Raw genomic sequence first — 17,232 nt, 5'->3', positions numbered from 1 at the left:
ATTTTTCATTAAGATATAGCTGGTGAATCTCATCAAGCTGTTATACTATGGAGCTTTCATAGGTCAATCTAACCACAGTGTCACTGGACATCAATAACTGCATAATTCCTAGAAAATACAAGAGTCAGAAATGGGAAATCTGGCTGATTATTTCCTTTTCCAGCCCAGGGACATTGAAGTCAACTATCAATTTGCTCTCAGCTTCTTCCTCGAACAGAGGCCCCAACAATCCCCATCCACCACTACTCTCCTCTGTCTGGCTGAACTTGTTCTCACACTGAACAATTTATCCTTTAACTCCTCTCACTTCCTCCAAATAAAAGGTGTGGCTATGGGTACCCGCATGGGCCCCAGCTATGCCTGTCTCTTTATGGGGTATGTGGAACATTCCTTGTTCCAGTCCTACTCCGGCCCCCTCCCACAACTCTTTCTCCGGTACATCGATGATTACTTCGGTGCTGCTTCATGCTCTCGTCGGGACCTGGAAAAATTTATTAATTTTGCTTCCAATCTCCATCCCTCCATCATTTTCACATGGTCCATCACTGACACTTCCCTTCCCTTCCTTGACCTCTCTGTCTCAATTTCTGGTGATAGACTGTCCACCAATATCCATTACAAGCCTACCGACTCCCACAGCTACCTCGACTACAGCTCCTCACACCCTGCTTCCTGTAAGGACACCATCCCATTCTCTCAGTTCCTTCGCCTCCGTCGCATCTGTTCTGATGATGCTACCTTCAAAAACAGTTCCTCTGACATGTCCTCCTTCTTCCTTAACTGAGGTTTTCCACCCACGGTAGTTGACAGGGCCCTCAACCGTGTCCGGCCCATCTCCCACGCATCCGCCCTCACGCCTTCTCCTCCCTCCCAGAAACATGATAGGGTCCCCCTTGTCCTCACTTATCACCCCACCAGCCTCCGCATTCAAAGGATCATCCTCCACCATTTCCGCCAACTCCAGCATGATGCCACCACCAAACACATCTTCCCTTCACCCCCCCGGTGGCACTCCGTAGGGATTGTTCCCTCCGTGACACCCTGGTCCACTCCTCCATCACCCTCTACTCCTCAACCCCCTCCTACGGCACCTCCCCATGCAAACGCAGAATATGCAACACCTACCCCTTCACTTCCTCTCTCCTCACCGTCCAAGGACCCAAACACTCCTTTCAAGTGAAGCAGCATTTCACTTACATTTCCCTTAACTTAGTCTACTGCATTCGTTGCTCCCAATGCGGTTTCCTCTACATTGGAGAGACCAAACGCAGACTGGGTGACCACTTTGCAGAACACCTTCGGTCTGTCTGCAAGCATTACCCAGACCTCCCTGTTGCTTGCCATTTTAACACTCCACCCTGCTCTCTTGCCCACATGTCTGTCCTTGGCTTGCTGCATTGTTCCAGTGAAGCTCAACGCAAACTGGAGGAACAGCACCTCATCTTCTGACTACACCTTACAGCCTTCTAGACTGAATATCGAGTACATCAATTTTAGATCGTGAACTCCCTCCTCCAACCCCACCCACTTTCCGTTTCTTCCCCCTCCTTTTTGTTTTTTCCAATAATTTATATAGATTTTTCTCTTCCCACCTATTTCCATTATTTTTAAATGTATTCCACTCATCGTTTATTTCACCCTACCCCCACTAGAGCTACCTTGCTTGTCCTGCTCTCCACTCTTAATTAGCACATTCTTTTAGATATCACCACCTTCAACACCTCTTTGTTCTTTTGTCCGTGACATCTTTTGGTTATCTCCTCCTATCACTGCTTGCTTGTCCCAACAACCCCCCTCCCACCTTAAACCAGCTTATATTTCACCCCCTTCCCTATTTTTACTTAGTTCTGTTGAAGGGTCATGAGGACTCAAAACGTCAACTTTGCTCTTCTCCGCCGATGCTGCCAGACCTGCTGAGTTTTTCCAGGTATTTCTGTTTTTGTTATGAAGTCTCAACTACTGCTTTGCTGAGATCAGCTAATAGCTAAGATTGTGGATTAAATCCTTTTGGGCCTGTATAGCTCAGTATCATGCCAGGCAGAGCTTTTAGCAACTGAGCCACCAATGGAGCAACCAATACAAGTTTCTACCCCATAGCTTTCTTAGAACACAAGTCCTTTTCAGAGAGCTGTCCAGGAGATGGCAGCATGCAAGTGATATGAAAGACCTACTTGCAAATAGACATAATGGTAATGCAACTTTCCCACTCTAATGTTCATCTTCCTGCTTTGGATTTGCATAGCAAGGAAGATAGCAGAAAACAGTTGAAAAGTAAATTTTTTTTTCCAGTAAAGTAATCCAAAAATGATGGTCCATGTTAGATAAGAGCAGGATTTAGAAAATGGGGAAAACTTAAAACTCAAGACAAATTTCATTAATAAGAAAAGGCCTGTCGTGTTAAATAGTGCTATCTAGCTAAGTAGCATATATTCGCCATCTCTTGCATTAATATCAGCAGTGACTCCATAGGAGCACCTGATAATTTTTGACAACTTGCATCTGATTTTTGCCAATGAATAATGGGATATGCAGCTAAACCTGTCAAGGCGACCGCCCATGGTTCCCACAAAAAGTGGTCTTTATTCACAGGTGGTCCCCTCCACATGGCTGTCAATTAAAATCACATCTGAAAACACTCAACCCCTATATCATTACTTTTTATGTTGCCGTTATAATGTGAAACAATCTCAGAGGGCAGGTTCATTAAAACTGTAAATCACAGATGGAACTGTGAACACGTGGCTATGCTTCACAGGTGGCCACTCCTCACAGGCACTGCTGTAATTCATGTCAATGTCAATCTTACTGGTCATTATCAGCTGATGATCTTTTCATAAGTCTTTGTCAACAGGGGTTTTATGGCATTATACTCTGGTCCAACTTAAATCAGTCTTTCCTAGTTGTAGGACCAACATTTTCTTTCTTAATGTTTGTCATTGAGTTGTATGAAGAATGGGGTGGGCTAGTTGGTTTTATTATTCTTTACTTATATTCAAATTAACAAGTTTGAATTTGGTCACAATAAGTTATCACATAACTATGTTATTTTCCACCTTACAAGTTAGATCATTCTGAGCAATTCCAAAGTATATACTTACTGAGAATAAGGATAATGTGACTACTGGCTGAGCAATAAAGTCATCTCAAGGTTTGGATTTCCACATTAAACTGCTTAACCTTTGTTCTTATGGCATGTGACATCATCTCAAGGCATTAAGAACATAAGAAAACATGGAATGAGATCATTCCGCCAGCAAGTCTGTAATTCCACATGCCTTGTACATTCTGTCCTATGGTGGATTACACCCCTCCCATTTCATCTCTTCAGGGAAAATTAAAAATATTCCACTGTTCCCAAAGGTAATCTACCAAGAACATACTGCACATTCAAGATAGTGTTTTTTTGTGACACATTTGGAGCCACCATTAATTTTGTATAATGCACTGAAATTGGATGTTTCACGGAGGGAACCTTATGATACTACAGTGATAATCAAGTGATCCAGGCGGCTTGACCTCTCCTGGTGCTATCATTAATATCTTTTCATCTAGGTCATACCACCTTCAGCAAGGATATGCCATTGGATAAAAATAACATTAAAATAATTATTCACTATCTATTTTGTGAAGAAAAAGTATTTGCTTTAAATTCACTTGTTCATTCTTCCTTTGTAGAATAGATAATAAATATTTTTAAAAAGCATTGGTGATTCTGGGTAACGTCAGGAAAGGGGAGAGTGAATCTCAAACTTCTAGGAACAGCATTAAAACTCTAATTACTTCTTTAAATTCAGCTTTTTGAGTTCTAATGCTGTCCATAAGTCACTCTCACCCTTCACATGACAGCATCCTGAATCATGTGACTTGCTTTATCCATCTAATGCCCTATATTAATTTCACTGCGGTCACCTATGAAGCCAAATATATTGACAGGACAGAACAAAACAAAAATAAATGACCATTCTATAACTTCTTTATAAAGGTTATGTTGGGGGTTAAACAACTCTTGAAGCCTCAAGCTCTTTGTAATGACGTAAATGAGGGAAACAGTTGTGCACAAAAGCTGATGAAATTACAACGAATCACATTTTTGGGAAGTCTCTAAAAGTACCTATCTTGTTTCTCACAAAATCAGTTTTTAAAAATATTTTCAGTAAGTCAACTTCTGCAAGTTACCTGCCAACTCAGGATAAAGTGTGTGAATATTTTCTAACTTATTTAAAAAGTACAAGCTATCTTTTATATTCTGTTATAAGGATGCTGATTTAACCATTTGTATATTAGAAGTAAAATATGGAATATTGGGAGAGAGATTTCAGTGAAATGTATTCAGTCCCTGCAGTGTTTTTAAAATAATAAATTTCAAATCAATTTTAAATTTTTTCTGGAGGCCTCCTCCATAAGTAAGCTCCAGGAAACAGACATTTCATTGAAGGCACTATGCTACATCAGCTAGGGAAAGGCTCATGTGAAGTTATCTCCAATCACCAAGGCACAAAGCAGCCACATTTCCCCTTCCCCCAGAATAAGATTTGTGACCATTATCATTCATCTACTGATGCAGAAAGCACCTTCTCCCTATTCTACTGAGGTAATAAATTGCATACAGCACCCTTCCCTACCCAATCCCCAAAAGAACAAATCACTATCCAGAAACTACCCATTGCTCCACTAAGCAATAAGTATCCAGTCAGCTTTACACTCTATCTCCCATCGCCTCCCCAACCCCTCTCTTCTCCACTCCTCGTTTACCCATTCCCATCCCTTCTTCACTACTCTTATCTCTTCTCCACTCTTCTCCCCTTTTGTCACCACCATCTCCTCTCTTCCTCTCTATCTCTCTCAAAAACTCCATTTGATCTTGATCCCCCTTGTACAACATCAAGAGCGACTGACTAGTAGTTAATGTTTTTGAGGACACCTGTTGAGAACTGGCTATTTTTTTTTCAAGCTACAGTCCTGAAAATTTTGCTGCTACGCACCTCAGAACAGAGAACATGGTCATGAATGGTTTTCGTAATAGAAATAACATTACTAAACAGACTGACTACAAAATACTTAATGTTGCCATTAGGCTAAATTAACATGATGGTATCAATATGCTGTGGGTCAGGAGTGGAGTGTTGGCAGGAGGAGCAATTTCATACTTAAGTCAAACTACTTTAATTTTGTGCAGTTTAGTTCCTGTGATCTCTTCTTAATAACCAATTCTATTGCCCATGTTTTACACAGATCAAAGAGCTCTCCAGATATAACTTAAGCTTAGAAAAAACTTGGGTGTTTTCCTCAGTTCAAAGGATTTAGCACAAAAATTCATATACTTCTATTATTTGTTACTGATATTCATCAGTGAGTATCTGGGCCTTAGCAGGGCTCACTCATGTAATACATGCTTCAATGAAACATTTGGTACGTTGGAAACCTGGAGTTTTCTGCTCTGATGTGGGGTGAAAAGTCAGTCATTTTGCTGGTTCCTGGCCAATCGCCATTTCTTCTGGTATTTTGCACCAGAAAATGACACTGATTTCTGAATACTTTCACCTAAATATGGGTGTGCAAATTTAAGTTGCATGATAATGACAGAGACAAGACATTTTTCAGAATTACTGTTGGAGCATTACTGGCTACAAGAATTGCCAGCAGATTCCTGGCATATAGTGCCCTCGATTCAAGCACTCACTGGATAAACTCAGCAGCTAGTAGATAAAATACGTTTTTACACTGAGTGCTCTTTTACACGTTAACAGGGACCTTTATTTTCCACTCCCAAAATAATTCATTTGTTTCTCAGACTTAATATTACAACAGCTCTATCTGTTCCTCAAAGGGCAATTCAGAATGTTCAGCGTTGTAACTTCTGCTCAAAGTAAAATCAAAATAGTTTTTGAAGGGATGAAAGTAAATGGGGATGTATTAGGAGTTGCAAAATGGCCCATTTAAGACTCAAAAAAGCATAAAGCGGTGAGTTCAATAAAATAAATTAAATGTGGAACAGCACTCACCCATTGAGGAGTCATGCATTGGTCGCCGACGGGAGTTATTGCTGGAATATGGATAATACTGTGAGCCAGGCTTGGTGCCTGTAGGGGATACAGCTCCTGGACTGCCCATACCTATGTCAGGCCCAAGGAGACTTGACTGTAACATATAAAAAAAAAAGAAAAAAATTGTTAGGATAACCCATTTGTTCTCATTGCATCATAGTAGCCAGTATAGAAGTATTTCACATTTCCACTGCCTTATTTGACTGCAATATTCATTTTTCACTCTGTACCGGATGCAGTCACCAATTTAAAAATGGAAACGTTGTGATTACAGATCCTATGACATGAACTTGTGATGATGTAAGGAGAAATTAAATTTATGCAACATCAAGATGTGAGGCTCTTCACCCCCAATGATCAAAGGTTAATTGCTTTCAGAATTCAATGGTGCAATAGTCCACGCTCTTAATAGCTAACTATCCAACTGTGGAATGCAATAAGGTCAAAATTAGGTTTACAGTGCATGTATGTAACATGGTATATATCATTGGTGAGCCACAGGTGCAGATAACTACATGGAAGTATGGTGTTGTGAACTAAATATTCCTGGACACAAGGCGCTCAGGAAGGATAGGGAACAAAAGAAAAGGAAATGGGGCGGCAATATAGATTATTGAGAATTACAGTGCTGGAAAGGGAGGATGTTATGGTGAGGTCAAAGACAGAATCTATTTGGTGAGAGTTAAGAAACAATAGAAATACTGGCTGCATTCAATAGGCCACCAACTACTAGGAAGGATACACAGGAGCAAATTTACGGGAAAATTACAGAGAGGTGCAAAAACCTATGGAGTAGTGATGTTGGAAGACTTTAATTATCCTAATGCAGACTGAGATAGTAATAATATAAAGGACAGAGAGGGGGAAGTGTTTCTGAAGTGTGTACAGGAGAATTTTCTTGATCAATATGTTTTTGGCACAAAACAGGAGGAGGCATTACTAGATCTGGTTCTGGGGAATGCAGTAGGTCAAGTGGATCAAGTCAAAATAGGGGAATGTTTTAAGAGACAGTGGCCGTAGTCTCATAAGATTTAAGTTAGCTATAGGAAAGGAAAGGAGCAATCTAAAATAAAAATACTTAACTGGAGAAGGGCCAAGTTCAGTGGGGTAAAAATGATTTGGTCCAGGTAAACTACAATCAAGGATTGGCAGGCAGATCTATAATGGAACAATGGGTTGCCTTTAAAGAGGAAGTAGTTCAGGTACAGTCGAGGTACATTCCCACAAGAGGGAAAGTTAAGAGAGGTAGCCAGGGTTCCCTGGATGATGAAAGAGATAGAGGGCAATATGAAGCATAATAAAAATGACAGGTGTCAGGTTGATAATATAACTGAGATCCAGGCTGAATGTGGTTCAGAGGGGAGTTGAAAAGGTGAAATGAGAGGCAAAAAGAGAAGGTATGAGAAGAGATTGGCAATTAATAAAAAAAGGAATCCAAAAGTCTCCCATAGGCAGATATATAGTACAAGGTTAAGAAGAGGGGCTGATTAGGGACCAAAAAGGGGACTTACGCATGGAGGCGAAGGGCATGGGTGAGATTCTAAATGAGTACTTTGCATCCATCTTTATCAAGCAAAAAGATGCTTCCAAAGTCATAGCAAAAAAGGCAGTAAGTGAGATATTAGAAGGGCTATAATCGATGAAGAGGAGATATTGGAATGGCTAGCTGTACTTAAGTCCCGGGGCTGAATAGGATACATCGGAGGGTGCTGAGGGAAGAAAAAAAGAGTAAAATCCAGAGGCACTGGCTATAATCTTCCAATCCTGCTTAGATATGGGGGTAGTGTCAGAGAGGATTGAAGAATTGCAAATGTTACATCCTTGCTCAAAAAGGGTGTAAAGGATAAACCCAGCAACCACAGGCCTATCAGTTTAACCCTGGCAGTGGGAAAGCTTTTAGAAACGATAATCTGGGACAAAATAAACAAACAAATAATCACCAACACAGATTTATGAAGGAAAATTGAGTTTAACTAACTTGATTCAGTTTTTTTGAAGAGGTTACAAGAAGGGTTGATGAGGCCAATGTAGTTGATTTGTACATGGACTTTCAAAGGCATTGGTGAAGTGCCATATAATGGACTTGCCAGCAAAGTTGAAGCCCACGGAATAAAAAGAACAGTGGCAGCTTGGATACGAAGTTGGCTGAGTAACTTGAAATAATAGTGGTGAACGTTGCTTTTTGGACTGGAGGGGGGTATATAGTGGGGTTTCACACAAGTTGGTACTAGGACCACTGTTTTTCTTGATATACATTAATCACCTAGACTTGGTGTATAGGGCACAATTTAAAAATTTGCAGATGACTCAAAAAACTTGGAAGTATTGGGAACTGTAGGGAGGATAGTGATAGACTTCAAGAGGGTGTAGGAAGGCTGGTGGAACAGGCAGACACGTTGCAGAGAACTGTGAAGGAATACACTCTGGTAATTAGAATGAGGAGAGGCAATATAAAGTAAAGGATACAATTCTAAATGGGGTGCAGGAGCAGAGACGCTTGGGGATATATGTGCAAAAATTGTTGAAGATGGCAGGGCAGGCTGAGAAAATGGTTAAAAAGGCATACACGATCCTGAGTTTTATAAATGGAGGTACAGAGTACAAAAGCGAGGAAGCTATGATGAATCTTTATAAAACACTGGTTCGGCCTAACTGGAGTATTGTCTCCAATTCTGGACACTGCATTTTAGGAAGGATGTGAAGGTTTTAAAAAGGTACAGAAACGATTTACAAGAGTGCTTCAAGATTTGAGGGATTTCATGTGGAAAGACTGGAGAATGCGGGATTGTTCTTAGAAGAGAAGGTTAAGAGGAGATTTGATAAAGGTGTTCAAAATCATGAGGGGCCTAGACAGAGTAGATAGCAACAAATTGTTCCCATTGGTAGAAGGGTCAAGAATTCGGGGACACTGATTTAAGGTGATTGGTAAAAGAACCAACGGTGACATGAGGAAAAATCTTGAGTGGTTAGAATCTGTAATGCACTGTCTGAGAGGATGGTAGTGGCAAATTCAATCATGGCTTTTATAAGAGAATTGGATTTGAACCTGGAGTGAGACCAACTTAGTTGATCTTGCAGGGAACCAGCATGGACAATACGGGCCTTCTTCTATGCCGTAACCATTCTATGATTCTGAAGGTACACAACGTTTTCCAGATAAACAGTGGGAAGGCTGAAACCATCATTTTCAGCCAGTGACACAAACTCTAAAACCTCACCATCCACTACAACCTCGACCTCCCTTTGCTGCCATTTCTTCAGGCTGAGATTGACTGTTCATAACTCAGAATCCTACTCAACCGCAAGAAGCTAAGCTTCTGACCCTGCTTACTTCCACTGCTGTAACATCATTCACTTCTGTCTCTACCTCAGGCCATCCGCTGCCAAACTCTCACTTCCAGACTTGATTATTTCAACATTTTGGAACAGAATGTTCAAGGGGCAATGGAGGCAGAGGGAAGGGGCTTTAAAAGAGTGAAATTCCCATTGGACCAACTCCAAGGCTTGTCCACCTCCACTCAGTTCTGCAGAAGGCAGGGTGACGGCAGGTCTCGTTACCCCACCAGCCATAGCAGACAGCCAATTAAGCCTCCTCAGCATTTACTTAAGGATGATCCCACTTCAGGATTTTCCAGCTGGGGTAAAGGTTACCCATTGAGCCAGGAGGCAGTCCATGAAAAGTTGATGGCTCCTAGTGGCAGGCCGGGTACACAATGGGGTAGGCACTGCGCTACTAAACAGCAGCCACAGCGGCAGAACCCGGTACTGTGGGGGGCTTTCCCTTTCCTATCCGACAACCCTAACCCTTCTGATATCCCCTATTTGTGGATATTTGTGAACATGGGGGCTTCCTGACATCTCCCTGCATACTTTAGCAATGGCCAACTCTGACAATGAGGCTGCTGATCTTTCAGTTCTGAATGGCCTACTATTGGCCCTCCATACTCAAGAGCCTGCCCACCTCCCTTAATTGGAGGTCGTAACTTAATTGGCTGCCTCTTCCAAAATGTCCCTCAGGGTCCCACTGCCAGCATTTCCAGTTTTCCCAACCCTCGTTTTATCCCAGTGGGGGGACCCAGGAAGGAAATTTTTACCCATCCTGCACCTTCCAATGTCTCTAGCTCATCCAAAACTCTGCAGCCCATATCCTATCCCCATCAAAACAACAACAAACAAGTTATATTTTCTAGTATCTTTAATATAGTAGAACATTCTAAGCAGTTTCGCAGCAGCATAAGTAGGCAAAAATTGACACAAGCCAAAGAAGGACACTATAAGACAGGTGAACAAAAGCTTGATCAAAGAGGTGGATTCAAATTAACATCTTAAAGGAAAGGGAAGTGGAGAGGCAGAGCGGCTTAGGGAAGAAAGTTCAGAGCTTGGGACTAGATTGGTTGCAGGCCTGGCTACCAATTGTGGGGCCAAGGAGGTGGGGGTACACAAGAAACCAGCATTGAAGAAATGCAGAGTTCTCAGACAGTTGTAGGCTACAGCAAGAAACAGAAATAGGGACAAGTAAGACTCACTGATGGCTTTGGGCATGGTGATGAGAAATTTAAAACAGAAGTGATGCTACACTGGATGCCAATATAGGTTAGCAAGCATATGGATCAATGGATCTTGGATAAGAGTTATGATATAGGCAACCAAGGTGTGAGCTTTAGTTTATGGAAGGTGGGGGATGGGCACAGTGACCAGGATATCATTGAATAGCAAAAATCTGGTGGTAACAACGTTGGGGATGTGGGTTTCATCAGATGGGCTGAGGTAAAGGTGGAGGTGTGCTATATTGTGGAGGTGGAAATAAACGGTTTTTCAGGTGGAAAGAAGTTCAGAAGCTCAGCTCAGGCTCATATAAGGAGACGAGATTGTGAACAACATGGCTGATCCTGAGACAGTGGTAAGGTAGAGGAATGGAATCAGTGGCCAGGGAACAGAGTTTATTCCTCGGTCCGAAGACAACAACTTCTGCCTCCCAATTTTTGATTGGAAGAAATTTTGATTCATACAAGACTGAATGTCAGACAGGCAGGTTGAGAACACAGAGGCAGTGCAGGAGTTGTGGAGAGGTAGAGCTGGGTGTCTTCAGCATGCATGTAGAACGTCACTGAGGAGCAGCATGTCGATAAGAAATGAAGATTGAGCAAAGGATAGCTGGCCTATTACACTTCCTCGATGATCTACATTGGCTCTACGTACACTAAAACATGTTTAAATCCCTTTATGCATCATCCCACCCCCATCTCTTCAACTTTTTCAGGTGCTACAAATCCTCCCACCTTCCTCACTCCTAGGACACTCTGTTCCTCTGACTTTAACCTCTTGTACATCCGTTGGAATGATTTTATATGTTAAAAACGTTATATAAATCCAAGTTTTTGCCCAATTTCTGCACTTTTAACTCACAGAAAGGGATTTTACAGCTTGACAATGACTCAGTTAGTTTGATACAAAAATGAAAAAAGACTGCATGAATCAGTTTGATTTTTGGACATTATCCTCATTGTTTAAATAAATCTTCACTGCATCTGACTGCATGGTCTTAAATCCTAGGGTTCAAAGGAACTCCACAGACCAAGACCCACATAGCTTCAATTATTGTCCAAGTTGATGCTGCTCTGAGTTGACAGAGCTTTGCCACACTCCTTTGCACAAGGTCTTGAGATAAATGCAGGCAAGGAAGGCAATTTGGTTGAACTTAGCTCAACCGGCAAAAAAAGAAAAACCTACAATCCCTTTATCACAGCTTCCAACTCTCAATTCTGAAATGTTTTGCTGACATTGTATGAAATTAGCACCGAGTTCAAACAAGACACCATTTTCACTGCTCCAAGAACCTTAATCCACAGTGTGGGAGTCATACATTTATGCAGGAGGCACAAAAGCTTTGTGAAGGGTGGATAAAGCCTGTTTAAGTGTCATGTGCTGAAATTATTTAAATCTCCAGCCCTTTAAAAATGAAAAAGAAACAGGTTGAAGCTGCCAATTAGATTTTAAAAAGTCGACACCCACTGCTTGGGAGTATTAATTGACATACCATCTGGTATAGCTTAGGGGGGGAAAGCCATCTGTTCCTGTAGTTTCAATAATCTTATTTCTTGACATTTCCCAAGGACTGTTATTACATTGAAACCATTTTGAATGATTGGCTGAGTTTCAAAAGCTCCAAAACCACTTATCTCAGCCGGGGGGGGGGACGGACGGACGGACGACATAGGGATGGGACTGGGTTCACACTTTGATTGTCACTTTTAAGAGGCTACCAAAGAGTTAACTGTATTTGATGCGTTTAGTGAACAGATGTTTGTTTATTGTTACAACAGATTGACTGCTTTAGGGGATGTAAAAATGATGAATGGATTTCACGAATTAGAGTTTTTTTTTAAATTATCAAGGGTGGAATTTTACAGTCCCGTCGTGGCAGGGCCAGGGCCATAAAATGCGGTAAGCCATTCAGAAGTCCATTGACTTTGGCGGGACAGTATAATTCTGCCCCAAGTTTGTATGAGTGAGAGCTCTCAGATTGTCAGGGATTTCTTTTTTTCCCCATCGCCACACAGCTCCTGAGGCCTGACCTGATACTAGATGAGTGGCTACGGGTGTGGGGGGGTATGGGGGCATGGATGTGGCATGAGACTATGAGGGGGCATGGAGGGGTGTGGAGTGTGGGGTATAGGGTCTTTTATACAACAGGGCCAAGGTCTCAAGACAACCGAGACGTGCATTCTAGCCAACCTTCTGAATGATCCGGGAGGTGGCAGACTCGACTTGATCATGACCCCCAACACCCTGGAGCAAAAATTGTGTAAATGGGTGTCATTTCCATAGAAGTGGGTCTGCCAAGACAGGAGATTTTCCAACTCAAGCTTCCCACCTCAATGGTGAAAACCTGGCTCATAGTTTCTCTAGTCCTCCCTCACAGCTCTGTCCCCTATTGTAGAATATCGTTTAGCAATTCAGTTAATTTTGCTGATTGTTGCTTCATATTAATAACATATTTATTGGCAAATTTATGAACTTTCGGATCACTTTCAACTTCATCTATATCTACGCCATTAATAACTTAGCGGTACACATGTGGCTATATTTTCCTTCAATTTGCAGTAACTTACACTTGTATTTGTTTTCCCTATTTAGACTTTAGCTTTCTGTGCATCCCAGCTACTTTTTCTGACACAACTTCTCTTCCTGAGTTTTGTATCATCTGCAAATATGACAGTAAGTTTAGGTTGTTGACGTAATCAGTAATAGCAAGATTCTCAGCACCAATCGCCGTACTACTCCATTCACTCCTCTCCAACACTGAAATTATTCCTATCAAAAATATACTACCTCCTTTTTTATGTTTCATTTAGTCCACTCCTAGGTTCCATCCTGAACTCTGATGGCTTTGAAATTATCTAGCAGTCCTTGATTCAGAAAAGGAGGATCATAAAACAATGTTACTATCACAGAACCTATCTTACAAACTGGAAATCTGGCTCAGTTGTGTGACCCCTCAAGGCTAGTTTTCTCACGCATTCTCAGGGTGTGGGCAGTCCTGGAATCCCTGGTTACCCTGAGAAACGGCTGGATTCATAGCCTTAGTTGTATCCAGTATACTCACTGTTTCTTGTTGGTTTGCTGAAGACTGACATCTATGATACTGGCAACCTCAGCTGATGGCTGAGATGGATCATTTGCTCAGCACTTAGAACCATAGAAAAGTTATGGTGCAGTAAGAGGCCATTCAGCCCAACATGTCTGTGCCAGCCAGAAAAAGATGAAAAAGAAACTAGCTGCTCATTTTAATCCCACTTATTTTTTATTCATTCACAGGATGTGGGCTTCACTGGCTGGACCAGCATTTATTGCCCATCCCCTGTTGCCCTTGAGGTGGTGGTGGTGGTGAGCTGCCTTCTTGAACTGCTGCAGTCCATGTGGTGTATGTACACCCACAGTGCTGTTAGAAAGGGAGTTCCAGGACTTTGACCCAGCGACAGTGAAGGAACGGCAAAATATTTTCACGTCAGAATGGCGAGTGATTTGGAGGGGAACTTCTAGGCGGTGGTGTTCCCATCTATCTGCTGCTCTTGTCCTTCTAGATGACAGTGGTTGTGGGTTTGGAAGATGCTGTCGAAGGAGCCTTGATGTTATACTCTCTCCTGTCAAAACTTATCATCTTGGCTCACACACAAAGAATTGGTCACTTGGCAAGATAGCTGAGGCATGGGTGGAATCACAAACAAGCGTAAAATAGTATATTGTGGAGAAGAAAGAAATACGCTCTGAAAAGGAGTTTCTGTCCCTCATCTCCATTTGTTTCCTACTTCTTGCCTTTGCTATTAGATGAGAAGGTGGAATGGTGTAACTTTTTACATGCCTACCTCAAACAGAAAGAAAATTTCAATTGCTGCCCAGTGCCCTATGGACTGGTCTATAACTGGTGAAATCTGCTCAAAGGCAGTTATTTCTGAATGACCTTTTTAAGGAAATCACTCAGGGCATTAGTCTAGGAAGTGTGCACAAATGAAGTGAGTTGACAACTCTTCGATTTTTCCTTATCAATCTCTCTTCCTGCCCTAACTAAGAGTCAGGAACTCAAAGTGTGCAAAAAAATGTCAGGCAATTCACTTTGCTTCATACTAAGAATTAACTCAGACTTTATTCATTCCACCCACTCTAGTGATAATGGAAATGCAGTGGCAACTATAGAAAAATACGCACTCTTACTGCAGAACTAGAATAGGCTAGATTCGTGACAGACAAAAGCTGTAGCCTGCATATATTACACAGATTTATATTTTAAAAAAGGATGAGCATCTGTTCATTGGTGAAATACGCTTTAAGCCATCTGTTATTCGCAGTTATGTGATATTCACTATATAGCATGCACCATACCATAAAGCGCAAAATAAACAACTCTTTAGAACTATGTATGTATAAGGAAAGCATTGAATGTATTGTGATGGCGTTCCTGAATAATTGAAACATAAGTCAATGCCTGGTCTCAAGTTAAGGAGTTAAGACTTATTTTCATACATATTGCACAATGAAGATGCCCTGTCAATGAAAAATGAGTCTTCTGATAACTTGCCAGCCGACTGCACAAATTTTCCTTTAGGCAAACTCTAGAGCATTGCTGTATGGCGCACTGGCTTACCCGCAACGGCAAGGAAATCATGAGTTTAGGAACCAGTTTTAGAATCTTTACAGTTCACTAAATTTATATTTTTTTAAAAAATCACTATACTCTGAAATACTGCAATGGCATGGCACTGGCAGTTCTCTTATTTTCATTTATTATTTCTAGGAATTTTAATTTTGCACACTTGAAACCCGTAGGAGTTTCTCATAAATCCTGGTCAAATTGATGCGACTTCAGACACTGACCATTCTTGGGTTCTGATATTTAAAAAATGCTGAAATGCTAACATTTTCTTTCCTCTATTAGTTAGAGTTTGAGTTCATATGTGAATTTCTACACCTATTTATTTTTAGTATTGACCACTCTTGCTGTGTGAAACCTAAGGAGAAGATAATCCCTCGGTGGAATACTGGCCATTACCATTCTAAGTAATGTTAACATTAATTTCCCTTGGATTAGTTTTTGGTGCTATAATTCAAGTTTCAGAAACAGGGATGATGAAAAGCAACAAGAATTGTTACCCTTAAGAGCATAACAAACAGGAGCAGAGGTAGGCCTCCAGGACCCACGAGCCTGCTCCACTATTCAATGAGATTGTGGTTGACCTTCTATACCAACTTCACTTCCCTGCTTTAGACCCATATTTCTTTTTATTCATTCATGAGGTATGAGGGTCACTGGCAAGGATAGCATTTATTACCCATCTTTACTTGTCCTCAACAAGGTAGTGGTGAGCCATCTTCTTGAACCGTTGCAGTCCATGTAGTATAGGTACACACACAGTGTTGTTAGGGAGGGAGTTCCAGGTTTTGGGCCCATTGACAGTGAAGGAACGACGATATAATTCCAAGCCATGATAGTGAGACACTTGGAGGGAAAGCTGCAGGTGGTGGTATTCCCATGCATCTGCTGCCCATGATGTTCTGGTTGGTAGAGGTTGCAATTTGCAAAGCGCTGATGAAAGAAACATGACGACTTGCTGTATTTTTATACTTGGTACACAGTGCCATTGTGCATCAGTGGTGGAATATTTAAGGTGGTGAATGAGGTGCTGTTCAAGTGAACTGCCTTGTCTTGAATGGTGTCAAGCTTCGAGTGTTGATCAAGTTGCGCTCATCCAGGCAAGTGGAGAGTGTTCCATCAGACTCCTGACTTGTGCCTGGTAGATGGTGGACAGGCTTTGGTGAGTCGGGATGAGAGTTACTTGCCACAGAATCCCAAGTCTCTGATCTTCTTTTGTAGTCACAGTATTTATAAGATTAAGTTAAGTTTTTGGTCAATAACTACCAGGATGCTGGCGGGGATTCAACGATGGTAATACTATTGAATACCAAGGGTAGATTGTTAGATTTTCTCTTGTTGCAGACAGTCATTGCCCGGCACTTGGGTGGTGTGAATGCTACTTGTCATTTATCAGCTCTGGCCTGTACGTTATTCAGGTCTTGCTGGATGCAGACACGGACTGCTTCAGTATCTGAGGAACTGAGAAAGGAATTGAATGCCGTTCAACCTTCAGCAAACATTCCCACTTCTGACCTAATGCAGGAGGGAAGGTCATTGAGTAAGCAGCTGAAGATGTTGGGTTTAGGGCACTACCCTGAGGAGCTCATTAGGTAATACCTTATGGCTGAAATGATTGGCCTCCAAAAATCACTAATTGTGCTACAGCCACTGGGGTAACATTGCATTGGAGTGCCAGGACAGACGAGGCACATGGATAATAGACACTAAGGAGATACAAAATGGTGATAAATTTACTTGTGTATAGAATATGGCATTATTTAATTTATGAAAATGTGTATTTTGTGTTGGCTTTTATTTTTACATTTTAGTCAATAAAATGATGTGATGGCCATGGAAAAAAGGGAAAGCAAGGAGCTGAGGTTAGTGGTATTCCAGTTGAATTAATTGTTCATGTACAGCTCAGGCTGACAAGAGCTGTCAAGGTCACAAGTCTTCTTTCCTCTTGCTCTGCCTCCTCCTTCTCATGCTCCTCCGCTGCAGCTTCTGTTCCCTCATGACGACAAAGTTATGAAGAAAACTGCATATCATGAGAAATCT

At 41.6% G+C, this 17,232-nt stretch overlaps 1 protein-coding gene across 12 annotated transcripts in view; it reads right to left on the bottom strand.

Annotated features, from left to right (window-relative positions):
* tcf4 (transcription factor 4) overlaps positions 1 to 17,232 on the bottom strand; it is a 578,439-nt gene that overhangs the window by 232,864 nt on the left and 328,343 nt on the right. For 11 of the 12 annotated variants that reach the window (XM_078552205.1, XM_078552262.1, XM_078552187.1 and 8 more), the window contains one exon: positions 6,003 to 6,138. The exons of the other annotated variant lie outside the window; for it this stretch is intronic. In XM_078552205.1, the coding sequence (XP_078408331.1) occupies positions 6,003 to 6,138 (136 nt within the window). The remainder of the gene's footprint in view (positions 1 to 6,002; positions 6,139 to 17,232) is intronic. 12 annotated transcript variants of the gene reach the window in all.

This window comes from Cetorhinus maximus, chromosome 1 (assembly GCF_964194155.1).
Source record: "Cetorhinus maximus chromosome 1, sCetMax3.hap1.1, whole genome shotgun sequence".
Classification (NCBI taxonomy): Eukaryota; Metazoa; Chordata; class Chondrichthyes; order Lamniformes; family Cetorhinidae; genus Cetorhinus; species Cetorhinus maximus.
Note: the sequence above shows the minus strand (reverse complement) of the source record. Positions and strands in the feature narration are given on the sequence as shown.